This window comes from Molossus molossus, unplaced genomic scaffold, assembly GCF_014108415.1.
Source record: "Molossus molossus isolate mMolMol1 unplaced genomic scaffold, mMolMol1.p scaffold_m16_p_5, whole genome shotgun sequence".
NCBI classification, from domain to species: domain Eukaryota; kingdom Metazoa; phylum Chordata; class Mammalia; order Chiroptera; family Molossidae; genus Molossus; species Molossus molossus.
In genome coordinates this window covers 93,147,856-93,161,729 of record NW_023425388.1, presented here as the reverse complement: position 1 = coordinate 93,161,729, position 13,874 = coordinate 93,147,856, and the positions used below count along the sequence as shown (strand labels likewise).

General features: G+C 33.8%; 1 protein-coding gene across 5 annotated transcripts in view; it reads left to right on the top strand.

Moving 5' to 3' along the window:
• The window catches only part of ZNF654 (zinc finger protein 654), an 85,326-nt gene extending 73,659 nt beyond the window's left edge, over window positions 1-11,667 (top strand). For 2 of the 5 annotated variants that reach the window (XM_036243843.1, XM_036243842.1), the window contains 2 exons: window positions 4,315-4,456; window positions 7,692-10,207. In XM_036243843.1, coding sequence (XP_036099736.1) covers window positions 4,315-4,456; window positions 7,692-10,094 — 2,545 coding nt within the window. In that variant the 3' untranslated portion in view covers window positions 10,095-10,207. Of the gene's footprint in view, window positions 1-4,314; window positions 4,457-7,691; window positions 10,208-10,605 lie in introns of those variants that run through there. The other 3 variants (XM_036243840.1, XM_036243839.1, XM_036243841.1) reach the window with 2 other exon arrangements.
• Window positions 11,668-13,874: the final 2,207 nt, after the last annotated feature.

Genomic DNA, 13,874 nt, shown 5'->3' with positions numbered 1-13,874 from the left:
CATGGGTTGATGCTCAACCACTGAGCCACACTGGCCAGGCTGTCCATTGTTAAATTGGATTCCTTGTCTTCCTTTTGTTGAGTTATATGACTACTCTGTCTGTTTTGGAGATTAACCCCTTATCTGATGTATCGTTGGCAGTTATGCTGTCCCATATAGTGGGAACCCTTTCCATTTTAGTGCTTGTTTCTTTTGCTGTGCAGAAGCTTTTTAGTTTGATGTAGTCCCAGGTATTAATTTTTTCCTTTGTTTCTCTTGCCTTAGATGTATCAGTGAAAATTCTGCTGTGTGTGATGTCTAAAATTTTGTTGTCTACTTTTTCTTCTAGGACTTTCATGGATTCATGCGTCACATTTAAGTCTTATACGCATTTTGAGTTTTTTCCTGTGCATGGGTGTAAATTGGTAGTCTAGCTTCAGTTTTTTACAAGTAGCTGTCTAATTTTCCCAACACCATTTATTAAAGAGGCTCTCTTGACTCCATTGTATGCTCTTGCCACCTTTGTCAAATATTAATTGAACATGATGTCTTGGATCCATTTCTGGGTTCTCTGTTCTGTTCCATTGATCTATATGCCTGTTCTTGTGATAGTACCAGGCTATTTTGATTATGATAGCTTTGTAGTATAACCTGATATCCGGTATTGTGATCCCTGCTACTTTGTTCTTTTTCAAGATTGCTGTGGCCATTTGGGGTCTTTTTTGGTTCCATATAAACATTTGTAGTATTTGTTCTAGTTCTGTGAATTATGTCGTTGGTATTTTAATGGGGATTGCACTGACTCTATAGATTGCTTTGGGTAATATGGACATTTTAATGATTTTAATTCTTCCAATCAATGAAGAAGGTATACTGAGAATCCTTTATAAATTCAGTCAGGATGGAGCTTCATAACCATATCCTGGTATTTGGGCTTTGCCTTCCAGAAAGCTAAATTCTATATTGGTGGCCTCTCCTGGCAAATTTTTTAAGATCTTGCTATTACATTTTGTTTACCAAGTTTCCTTTTGTGTTAACAGAAACAGAGAAGATCTCTCTCTTTAGAAAAGAGAAAGAAAAAAAAAATTATACCTTGAGAATGTCTCTAAGGATTCTCAAATTATTTTTTGGAATAAGTTGGAGAATAAATATATACATTTCTATAATGTTAAACGTTCTACCATCATCTTTTATCTCATTCCATGTCTACATTTCCTGTTAATATATTTCCTCAAGAGGCTTCCTCTAAATATCTTTAACATTTAGGAATACAATTTTTTGAGATTACTAACAAATATTTATTGAACAAATCTCATTGCTTGGTATTACTAAAATTATAAGGACAAGAAAAGAATATAGGAAACTAGTAATTTATTAAACATCAATATATACCAGATATTCTACCTAGGTGTTTTCACTTACCTCAGTAGTTTTTACGTATAAGAAAGCTGTATAAAAGAGATAAAAGTAGCACAACTATTAACAAAATGAGGTTGAAATTAAACTAGTCAATCTGCAAATGATGGCATCCTATGTAGAACTAGTTTAGGTAAAATGTAGTATAGCATACCTCAAAGATACTGCAGCTTTAGTTCTAGCCACCATAATAAAGCAACTATCGCAATAAAGGACATCATAATCTTTCACTTGTGGAAGGCCTTCAGGTTACAAAAAAAAACCCACAATATTTTTGAATTGCAATGAAGCAAAATGTAAAGAAAATGAGGTATGCCTGTATTTATTGGAAAGATACTGGGGTATGACCTAAACCACAAAAAGGACCAGGGATATAGTTGGTCCTCAAAAGAGAAGTGGTACCATGGACATTGAAATAGCCAGGGTTTTTAAAAAATTTCTCTTATTTCAGACCAGAAGAAATGCCAACAGTCCCCATGCTTCATAGTTTAGAGTTGAGAACATTCTAGAGTTGAAACTGACTAGGGTCAGTTTTCTATTTCTGAATTAATATCTTAAGGAGGGTGAGGAGGGTCACATAAAAGACATGGCCACTAGGGTGCAATCTTGTGTGTTAGGGTTGTTGCCAGAAAAAGGTGGCTCACTGTAAACTGGGTAATGCCATGCCAGGTTGCATATAATGCCCTACTGATATTAGGTCTCTCTTATTCCCAAACTCATGTTTTTGCCACTACTTCTATAAAATGTATCACTGAGGAGATTTATAATGTATTAATAGTTGAGGAAATAGGACCTACAAATATAAGCAAGTAAATATATGAAAGGCATGAAATCTATAAGAGGAATAAGATCTGTTCTGAAGTAATTATCACTTTCATTTGGGATATTCATGAAGGCTTTCCTGAAGAGGCACTTGATACAGATGTTGAAATACAAACTCAGTTTAGAAATAAAGAAATACTTTCCAAGTAGAGCATTCAACACAAACAAAAGTAAGAATAAATGAAGCAAATGAACTGTGACGAGACCAACCTCGAAGAGTGCCCAGGATTCAAATCCTAATGCTTCTGATTTTAAAACCCATGGTTTTTTGTTTGTTTGTTTTTAATTAATCATTTTATTTCAGAATACTACTCTCATCCCCTATGCCTAAGACACTTTCTAAATAAATACCTCTATGATTTCACATTTTTATTATTGTTCTTACTACTCTTTCCATTGCATTGATCTTCCTTCACTGTCTATCTGAATAGTCAAAACCCATGTTTCCATTGCTTTTGACACTAAACAGCATATAGAATAAGTGCTTAATAAAAAGATCTGGAAGGTGGAAACGGATCCGTTTAGCAGCCCCGTAGAAGTACATGTGTACAGTTAAAGGGCCTAAGGTGATAGCATTGAGAAAGAATGGTATGACTGAGGAAAAATATAATCAAAATGTAAAGACTGAAAAATAAACAGGTTAGAGGGATGTTTAGTGTGACTGACTGATCTAGGAAAAGATCAATATTTTGCAGGACTAACAGGGTTAAGATGATAGAAAGCAATCTTAAATGAAATATACTCAGACATGGAAATTGGTAAAGAAATCAGAGCTAGAGATTTGGGAACAAGGTGTGGAACCTAGTGAGCTTTCAAAGGACTACATGTGCAAAAAAAAAAAGGTTGTTTTGTGGACTAGAACTTATGAACACCCACACAGGTAGTTTGAAGTAGAGGTGGAATTTTGGTTTTACTGATAGTATTTGCTTGCCATCATTTTCTGTTTTTCATTTTCTGTATTGTCTTTCTAAGTAGACTATGCACACCTTCATGATAATAGTCAAGCTGTCCTTAGATTTAATAGTTGTATGTGTTGGGCTCAGAGTACATAGTTAGTAAGTCACTTTTTGAAAAAAAAACATTTTCATCAATTATTTTAATACTTTTTAGATTATGATGCTTTATGTAACTTTAATGATATATTTAAAGAATTCTAATTTGCTAAAATGTGATATCCAGATATATCAATTATTTTTATGATTTCCTTTACCTCAAAACCCACTAGTTCATCTGATAACCTTGTTCATATAATAACCTTGGCCATATGTTAGAAAAGAATCTACCTATGAAACACTTGAAATGGTCTATAGTTTGTCCATATTGAAACTATTATATCTTAATGGAAGAGCAGATAATCTAAAACATTTCTAAATTAGTACTAAAATATATTTACACTTTTTTTTAAAAATCCTCACCCGAGGATAGTTTTCCATTTATCTTCAGGTAGAGTGGGAGGGAGGGAGAGGGAGAGGGAGAGAGAGAGAGAGAGAGAGAAACACCGATGTGAGAGAGACATACCGATTGGTTGCCACCTGCACAACCCTGACCAGGGCCAGGGACGAAAATGCAACCAAGGTACGTGCCCTTGGCTGGAATCAAACCCGTAACTCATTGGTCCATAGGCCGACACTCTAACCACTGAGCAAAACCGGCCAGGGCTATACTTATACTTTTGATCTGTAGTATTTTTGGTATCTTAATAGATTGAAAATGAAAAAATAAGAACCATTTCTTTGCATAAAGTCTACAGCATTGATTTCTAAATTTGCAAGTAGAATTTAATTAATGGCCAGAGCTTATTTTCTTAAAATACATTGGAATTAGAATTTGTTATGATCACGCAATAGATTTTTAGGTTTGTCAGCATATGATTGGAATTTATTCCTTATAACTGTAAAATTGCAATTTCAGATCTTTCCCCACCAGCTTCTATTAGTCCCATATAGGTAGCAGAAGTAGCTTGGAGGTTAACATATCTATTTACATCCACTTTGTGCACATCTCACCCAGGGCACTATAGAATCAGTGAAAAATAACTAATGTCTGTTTTTGAATAAACTATATTTTTTATATTTCTCTTTTTTTTCTCATTTACAGGGAGTTGATTTTCATATGGAGTAAACTTCAACTTAAGTCTAATCCTTCAAAACAAGTTTTTGTAGATCAATGCTACCAGCTTTTAAGAACAGCAACTAATGTGAGAGTCATATTTCCTTTCATGAAAATCATTAAAGATGAGGTAAATAGGATATATTTACCCCTTCATTTTAAAGGAAAAGTAAATGACAATTCACTGAAGAAACTTGAATATCTTATGACAGAGTTTATTTGATTGTAAATTTGAAGAGGATGATATAATTAAACAAGTTTTTCACTTTTATACAATTTTAACTAATTTGCAGATGAACTTTATATATCTATAGGCAATAGCTGCTCACTGTTATAAAAAATACAGTTCATAGTTTTTTTTCTTTTTCTTTTTTTTTTTCTTTTGCTCAGATGGAGTAGGAGGGAGAGAGCGAGGAAGAGAGAGAGAGGAACATCAACATGAAAGGGACACATCGAGTGGCTGCCACCCACACGACCGCAACCAGGGCCAGGGACAAACTGCAACTGTGGTATATGCCCTTAGCAGGAACCGAACCCGGGTCTCTCTGGACCGCCGGCCGATGCTCCAACCACTGAGCCAAACCGGCCTGGGCACAGTTCATAGTTTTAAGTCTGGTGTTTGGATGAAAAGAAAGCATGAATACAAGGCATTTTTGAAACTTAAGGACAGATTCTTAAAGCTTTATTTTACATAATAGTATAAACCCATTATCTGTTTTTAAAGAAAGTTCTGAAGCAAGTTTTTAATGGGCCACCTGCAAGTGAGTACAATTCTGCATGATTTATATAGACATGAAAATGGATCCTGCAGATCCTTTAACTTATTTCTACAAATATTAATAAGTTTAAATACAAACATGGAAAAGCTAAAGGTACACCCTACATATTAATTAACTGAATCTTTATGTGGGTTACTTTTAAATATATAAGAAGGCATTCATTAAACATTCCCTATTGTTACTTTTAAATATATAAGGGGGCACAATGCTGTATGAGTCTAGAAGGAGACATTACAGGTGGCATATTTGAAAAGGCTTCACAGAAGAAGATGCTTTAAGCTGGGATTTTGGGTTTTTTTTTATCCTCATCCGAGGACATTTTTCCATTTTTTGTTCAGATAGAGTGGGAGGGAGAGAGAGAGAAACATCAACGTGAAAGGGACACATCGAGTGGCTGCCTCCCGCACAACCCAACCAGGGCCGGGGACAAACTGCAACCGAGGTACGTGCCCTTAGTGGGAACCGAACCCGGGTCTCTCTGGACTGCAGGCTGATGGTCTAACCTCTGAGCCAATCCGGCCAGGGCTAAGCTGGGTTTTGAATGATAGAGGAGGAGAATACTAACGTTAGTATTTTACAGAGCACTTTTGCCTCATTTTTTTATTCATTTCTCAACCATCCAGTGACATTAATAGTGTAGCAGAGAAACCTGGGGAGAGTGTAGGAGACTAAACTAATCAAAAGGACTGCAGGAGGTGAGGGTGGGTTGCTGGAGATCCTAAAGGGATTTGAATGCTACACTAAAAGTTGGAATGTCAGTCCATAAATATATTGGAATATGTTAAAGAATTTTAATTAAGGAAGTGTCCTGTTCCCTTTTGTTCTTTTTTGATGATCCTGGAATTTTTAAACGTGGGCAACTGGGTATATTATAACTTCATTTGGAGAAAGAGAAGACATTCTGTTTTGAAGCAGTGAATTTTGAATTTATTATATCTGGAAAATCTAGGTGAGAATATCTCATTGTAACAGACAATTTGGAAAAGGAAATTTGAATTCAGATAAAGATTTCAAGCTGGAAATGATGGATTGATAGGAGAAAACTAAAATTAGTGGAATAGATCTGATCCCATTTGTTCTGTAAACATTTACTCAAAGGTCACTCACTATATGCCAACTTCTTTGCTAACCATAGGAGGATATAAAAAATAGGAAATTGTATTATTTAGGAATTCAAAATGATTTCTTAGAATTTAAGAATTCAAAGTCGGGGATGGGGCACACACAGATTTTTATAAAACAATATATACATGCTATTTAGAAATAAGTTATTCTCAGTGGAAAGAATAGGGAATGTTTATACCCCAGGGCAGGGACCAGAAGGAATGGTGAGAAAAACTGTCAGAGTAGAACTGATTTTCAAAAAATGAGTAAGAAATGGGTACCAATTTACCAGCTAAATAAAGTGGGAATATGATATGCAAAGTTAAGGTCTGCTTGTGGAACTGGAAAAGTTAAGCAGGGTTACACAGCATGTAAAGGACTAAGAGGACATGAGCATGGTAAGGTAGTGTTCCTCTCTGTCATCCAAAATATAGTGCATGCAACCAGTAGGATATATACATACACAATTTTAAAGACATATTACTACTGTACTTCTTTCTATTCAAACAAGCCTTTAGATCAGTGGTTCTCAAACTTCCTAATGCCAAGACCCTTTAATACAGTTCCTCATGCTGTGGTGACCCCCAACCATAAAATTATTTTTGTTGCTACTTCATAACTGTAATTTTGCTACTGTTATGAATCGCCATGGGAAATAGGTGTTTTCCGTTGGTCTTAGGCAACCCCTGTGAAAGGGTTGTTCGACCCCCAAATGGTTTGCAATCCACATGTTGAGAACCGCTGCTTTAGATCATTCCAAATCATTAGCAGTGTTATTTATAACTTGAATTAGGGTGGATAGAAAACAGATTCCCAAGTAAAATCTGATGCAGTTATCTTTGAGTCATAAGTAAAACTTTCAAAGCTCGAATAATTTTCAGGTAACTTCCAGTAGGTTCATTATTCTGATACTTTATTAGATTTAGAAAGATTGTAACTGCCCTCTTCATGTGGCCTATACTTCTCCCCTTATTTGGACAAGTAATATTACTTACGTAAAAGAAGAAATATTATTTAGTGCAGCTTTATGAAAGAGTTTCCATAAGTAATTCTTTTTCTAAAAATATTATACTTATTTTTTAACATCAAAAATTGATAAATGTGTTTACACACATATAATTTAACCTTTTCTGCCACAGAATGTGAGATTAATACCTAAAATAATAAACAGGATCTAGATTTGTAAGAAACTTTAATCTTCATTAGTTTATGAAGCATTTTGTCTTATGGTTAGTAGGGCTAGACAAACTTAAAAATTAAATAAATTGGAAGCAAACATGCTATCTTTTCCAGATTATTCTCAAATTTTAAAATATTTATTTATATATTAAAAAAGAGTTAAGCCTACCCATTAAGGAAAATTTTACACTTGCAATATTGTTTATTTAGCTTTCATTTCAGAGTTATATTTTAAAAAGATAAGCTAGATTGTATAATATTTTTAAAATGTATTTAGTAGTAATATTTTTTTCTTTTATACAGGTTGAAGAAGATGGCTTACAAATTTGTGTTGAGATATGTGGTTGTGCTCTACAACTAGACCTTCATGATGATCCCAAAACTAAGTGTCTAATTTATAAAACAATTGCACATTTTTTGCCAAATGATTTGGAGATCCTTCGGATCTGTGCACTCTCAATATTTTTTCTTGAGCGCTCTTTGGAAGCTTATCATACTGTTGAAGAGCTTTACAAACGTCCAGATGAGGAATATAATGAAGGCACCAGTAGTGTTCAAAATCGTGTTCGTTTTGAGTTACTTCCAATTTTGAAAAAGGGATTGTTTTTTGATCCTGAATTTTGGAACTTCGTAATGATTAAGAAAAACTGTGTAGCATTACTGAGCGATAAATCAGCAATCAGATTTCTAAATGAAAGTACACTGGAAAATTCTGCAGGTAATCTAAAAAAGACAGTGGAACAGAAAGGTTTAGATGAAGGTCTTGACTCTTTTACAGATCAGAGCACTGGAGAGCTTGATTCTGATGATATACCTGGAGTACAACCTAAAGGCCATGTTAATACAAAGAAAAACCTTACAGCTCTTAATGCTTCTAAAGTAGATCACAGTGTCCCAAGGCATCGGTGTATGTTATGTAACAAGGAATTTCTAGGTGGTCACATCGTAAGGCATGCCCAGGCTCATCAGAAAAAGGGCAGTTTTTCCTGTGTAATATGTGGTAGGAAATTTAGAAACAGAGGACTTATGCAGAAGCATTTAAAGAATCATGTTAAAAAAATACAAAGACAGCAAATTGCTGCAGCTCAACAGGAAGATCAGGAAATTCCTGCTTTGGAAGAAATAAGTTGTTCCAATTCTTTAATTTCATTTGAAAATGGGAATTCTGATAATAAAGATTTGGAAGTACAGACTATTGATACTTTAAGTGATGGAAACAAAGTCATCCCTGAGCATGCGGCTGAATTTACTGAAATTCCCATAAGTGTATCGGAAGACGTTATTGAAAACATTATTGAAAATGGCAGTCCTGATACATATGTAAATAATGTATTGGAGCCTTTACCTGTATGTGAGGATGACTATGAGGAGGAAGAGGACGAAGAAGGTGACTATGAAGAAGATGATTATGACTTGAATCAAGAAACTTCAGTACTTCATAAAATCAATGGAACTGTGTGCCATCCAAAAGACATATATGCTACAGATCAAGAAGGAAACTTTAAGTGCCCTGCTCTTGGCTGTGTCAGGATATTTAAAAGAATTGGATTTCTAAATAAACATGCAAGAACTGTACATCCAACTGACTTAAATGTTCGGCAAACGGTAATGAAGTGGAGCAAAGGAAAATGCAAATTTTGTCAAAGGCAGTTTGAAGATTCTCAGCATTTTATAGATCACCTTAATAGACACAGCTATCCAAATGTGTACTTTTGTTTGCATTTTAATTGCAATGAGTCGTTTAAGCTGCCATTACAACTTGCTCAGCACACAAAAAGTCACAGGATATTTCAAGCTCAGTGTAGTTTTCCAGAATGCCATGAGCTTTTCGAAGATCTTCCTCTACTATATGAACATGAAGCTCAGCACTATTTAAGTAAAACACCAGAATCATCTGCACAACCAAGTGAAGCAATTGCTTGGGATGTTCTTACAGACTCAACTCCTAGTCATCAGGAAAAAGACTCATCTAGTAATGAGAAACAAGCTATTAATCTGCCAGTTTCTACTAGCAAATCAAGGAAAGATTCTACAGAACCAAAGACATGTATAGACACTATGGAAAAGAAGACAGACAGTTTAGTTCAGAATGGAAATGAACATTCTGATGACACTGTTTCTGATATAAGCTTGACAGACCAAAAGATGCCTGACATAGAGCCAAATTCTGAAAATAATTTTAGTATTAGTGATTTAGTCAATGGACATAGTGGAATAGAACAGACACCTTTAGTTTCATCAGGTCCTGCTTTGAAAATTGATACAAATAGAATCAGGACAGAAAACGGTTCCATTTTACCCAACGTATCACAAGAACACAGTACCCTGCCAGTATCTCAGGCACCATCCAAACCAAATCCGACAAGTGAACATACTTCATATGGCTTAATTTTATCAAAGCCATATGTCAGACCATTGCCTCCCAGTTACCTTGATGAACGGTACCTTAGTATGCCAAAACGCAGAAAATTTCTGACTGATAGAATAGATGCCTGTTCCGATCAAGATAACATTTGTAAAAAATCAGTGAAAAGATTAAGATGTGGCAAATGCCTGACCACCTACTGTAATGCAGAAGCACTTGAGGCTCACCTTGCACAAAAGAAATGTCAGGCACTCTTTGGATTTGATTCAGATGATGAAAGTAAGTCTTCTATCTTCTCAGTGGACATGTCTGTAAAAATAGAAAATGCCATAACTCTTTGAGGTTAAAAAAATTAAGATTTGTATAGCACAGATAACAAAGCACTACCTATACATTATTTCCTTTCGTCCATGCAGCCATTATGAGGTGATACTAATATTCCTGTTTTATAGAGCAAACAAATTCACAAGTTAATTTGCATAGGTACAGGCCTATGAACTTGTGGAAGGCAGAACTTGTACACAGGTTTTTTATACTCTGATTAGTTTCACTGTATTTGAGGCTTTTCTTCATTCTAAGTTCATGTAAAGTTCTAGAAACAAAGTAATTATGATGGAAGTGTTTTTCATCTACATGCTAGAATGTAAATCAAGTGAAAGTAAGCCTCTTTATAAAGACAACTTAAAATAACCAGAAAATAATTGAAAAACAAAAATGAGCAAAAGAAGAACTTGCAGAAGAACGATATCAATATTCTTTGAATGTGTAAGAGTATAAACAAAAAGGAATCTGACTTAAAATTCCAGTTGGACATCTATATATTTGAATTAATAGACGTGTTCTGTTTTACAGGTGCCTGAGAAAAATGTTTCAGATCTGTCGATCAAGCAGTAGTGTGAAAAAAGCACTACAAGAAAATGCATCATCAGTTTGCTATTTCCCTGATGGCCTTAATTTTAGAGCGGTCTCGGATTACTAAAGATAAAGACGAAGCACATTGTCTAGAATGAACTCACAGAGATGTGCTGGTTCAGATTCCAAAAGGATTATTACAAAACTCCCAAAGTACCAGTTATCCGGAAAACCACATTTTTAAAAAAGTTTGTGAGATTAATAGCAGCATGTTCAGTATCGCTTATGTGAGAAACATGTTCAGGCAACTAGTCGGAAAGAGAAACCAGATATGGCCTTACAGAAGGGGAAAAGGTAACCCATTATTTAAAAAGGGGAGGGGTTGGTTTACAATAAACAACTTAAGGTATTCTACAAATGGGTTGGTTTTCTTGTCGTTCATAAGCAGATTATGACCTCCCTTCCGGTCAAACATGGTTTATGGAATCACTACTATTTGGTTTATTATAATTTAGAAATTGATTCTGAAACTAAAACTTGATTTATCACCATTCTATCCATAAAAGATTGTAACTTGCTTCTAGATGACTGAATAGACAGGTCAGAGTTCAATGCATGGCATGCCAGCATTGAAAATTAAAAATTAAAAAACAACAGTTCTTTGATAGAACCTTCCACTTTCCATTTTTGTAATACCAATGAATTATATTTAAAAGGCAGCAGTGTCAATTAAATGTAAAAGTACCATCTGTAACTTTGGGGACAGATGGGAAGAATCTAAGACCATTAAAGGCTATCTAGTTGAAGAAAACACTGAATTGCAAATTCCTCAATGTGAATAATGGTATAAGCACACTGGGATATTTCTATTTGTATATAGAGTCGTGTTAGGACATTGCTCGATGATTCATAGTATGGTCCTTTAGACATTAATGTGAGTTATCTAAGGACAGTCTTATAAAAATTACTGGCTGTAAAAAATAATGTAAGCTAAGAATCAGATCAAAATTCATTGGTTTTATTCATTTAGGAGAGCTTGTTATAAAATAAGCCATATTACTCATGCTTTCTTATTTATTAATAATGAATTTGGTCTGAATAATAATTTTATATATATATGTATATGAAAATAAATATTTACACAAAAATTTGCACAGCAAGGACACAGTAAGATATATTGATGCATTTATTTTCCTTGATGACCAGTAATTTTCTTAAGGAAGATTTTAGCAAATTTTAAGACAAATAATGTTTTTTAAAATACCCTCTTAGATGTGTTCTACTTGTACATTCTAAAGGAAGAAGGTTAAAGACCTCCTTTTACCTAATAGTGTGTTAAATCTATAGCAGGGATAAAATGAACAAAAATGCCAAGGCAAATTCTTCAGAAACTGAGCTAGTAATGTACCAGTGTCAACTAAATATTCCAATATTCCAACTGACACATTTGTGTTCAAAACAGATAATCTCATCAGACCCTACTATATCCAAATATTGTGAATATTAAGTTTTGGCATATTGAAGCTTCTTGAATGAAGTTACTAAGCAAGTGGGACATTTCTTCCAGGGCAGCATCCAGACTTCATTAAATTAGGATTTCCAAGTTACAATAGATAATGGTAGATCCGATATCTAAAAAATTTCCTAGTTTTACTAGCTTAGTTATCATGAGCATTCACTACTATGCAATTGACAGTCATAAGTCTGTTCCAATAAAATTTAGGTTTATTTTTTGTTTTTTTACGTAGCCTACGTTAGGCTGTGGAATTCACATCTAAATAGCATAAGTAAACACAAATCAGTTAGACTTTTTAAAATTCTTTAAGGTCAACCTAAAATGTTTTCCATATTTCCTGACACTAAAAATATAATACTTGAGATATTTCAGTTTAGTCTAAAATAATTATGTAATAAAAAGTCTGTTTGGAAACTTGTTCATTTGAACAATAAAGTTGTTTTTAAATATAAACTTGTTCATTTTCCAGAAGTTTAAAATTACAGCTTAACATTTTTTGACATTTTATTTTTTTGTAAGTTGAAACTACCATGTCTACAAATCATTTTCTTTCATTCTGCACGTTTTAAACATATTACATATATATATATTTTTGTCTTTGAGGTATTATTTCTACTTTTTTGTTGCTAAGGGAAAACTTTTGGACAGATCACATCGGTTTATAAGTCAAGGAATGTCTTATAAAATTCTCTTTGTCCACACTGTTCTAACCTCTATATCCTTCTCAAATAATTGCTATTGAAAGAATGTGTACATTTTATGTATGTTCTTTAAAATATAACTTACATCATTTTGCTTGTAGAGGGTACATAAACTTCCAACAGTTCTAATTTGGAATCCAGAAGAAGAGCTTTCTTCTTCCTTAGTTTATTCTCTTTCTTTTCTACTCCTTCTATTTTGAGGATGTGTTTATCTTAACATGGACCAAGTTTCAATCCTTTGTTTTTAAATAAAAAATTGCCTTCAAAACATTAAATATTAACTTTCTGCTGTGTTTCAGTAAGGTCAAGAAAATAGCAAATCTGAATTTTTGCTGCTCAGATATTATGGGGGAGGTAGAAAAGGGGATCTCCGTGGATAAGGACACTGGTACTTTGGGCTTTAGCCATATTCGTTTTTTTAAACCACCAATTATATGAGTAGATAATTTATAACATTGAACTTGTGATTCTTCTGAAATCACACTTGAAGGTTCAGCTGTACTCCCTTTGTGTTTGGTTTAAACTGTTGTATGGATGAAAAACCTAAAAGGGATGATAGTGTTTATTTTTTAATTTATTTGGTACTGTAAAACATCTTTTCAGAATGACTAAATGCTGCATATGCATTTTGGAATTGTTAATATGTGAAAGATATTACAGATTCAGCAAGAAAGGAATTTGTGCTTCCTTGTTGAACATTAAATTATTTTACTTTGCATTTTATAAGAGTACAAATTAAAACTGAGCCATTGAACTGCAATAAATCAACAGTGTCTCATTTCAAAAAATTTTTTGTATTGTACATAGATTTGTTCAATAAAACATTGTCCTTATTGGTAATGAAGTGTTCATTTTTATGTAGTACAATATTTCAAAAGGAATTAGGCTTAAGATATATATATTAAATAAATAAGAATTTTCTATTATGTCTCATAAGAGAATGAGGTATTTCAGAATATTACCATATTCAATTATTGAGTGATTAAAAAGAAATTTAACTAATGTCCACATGCAGGAATTACATGTTGATAGAATGTTGGTTACTGAAGTCA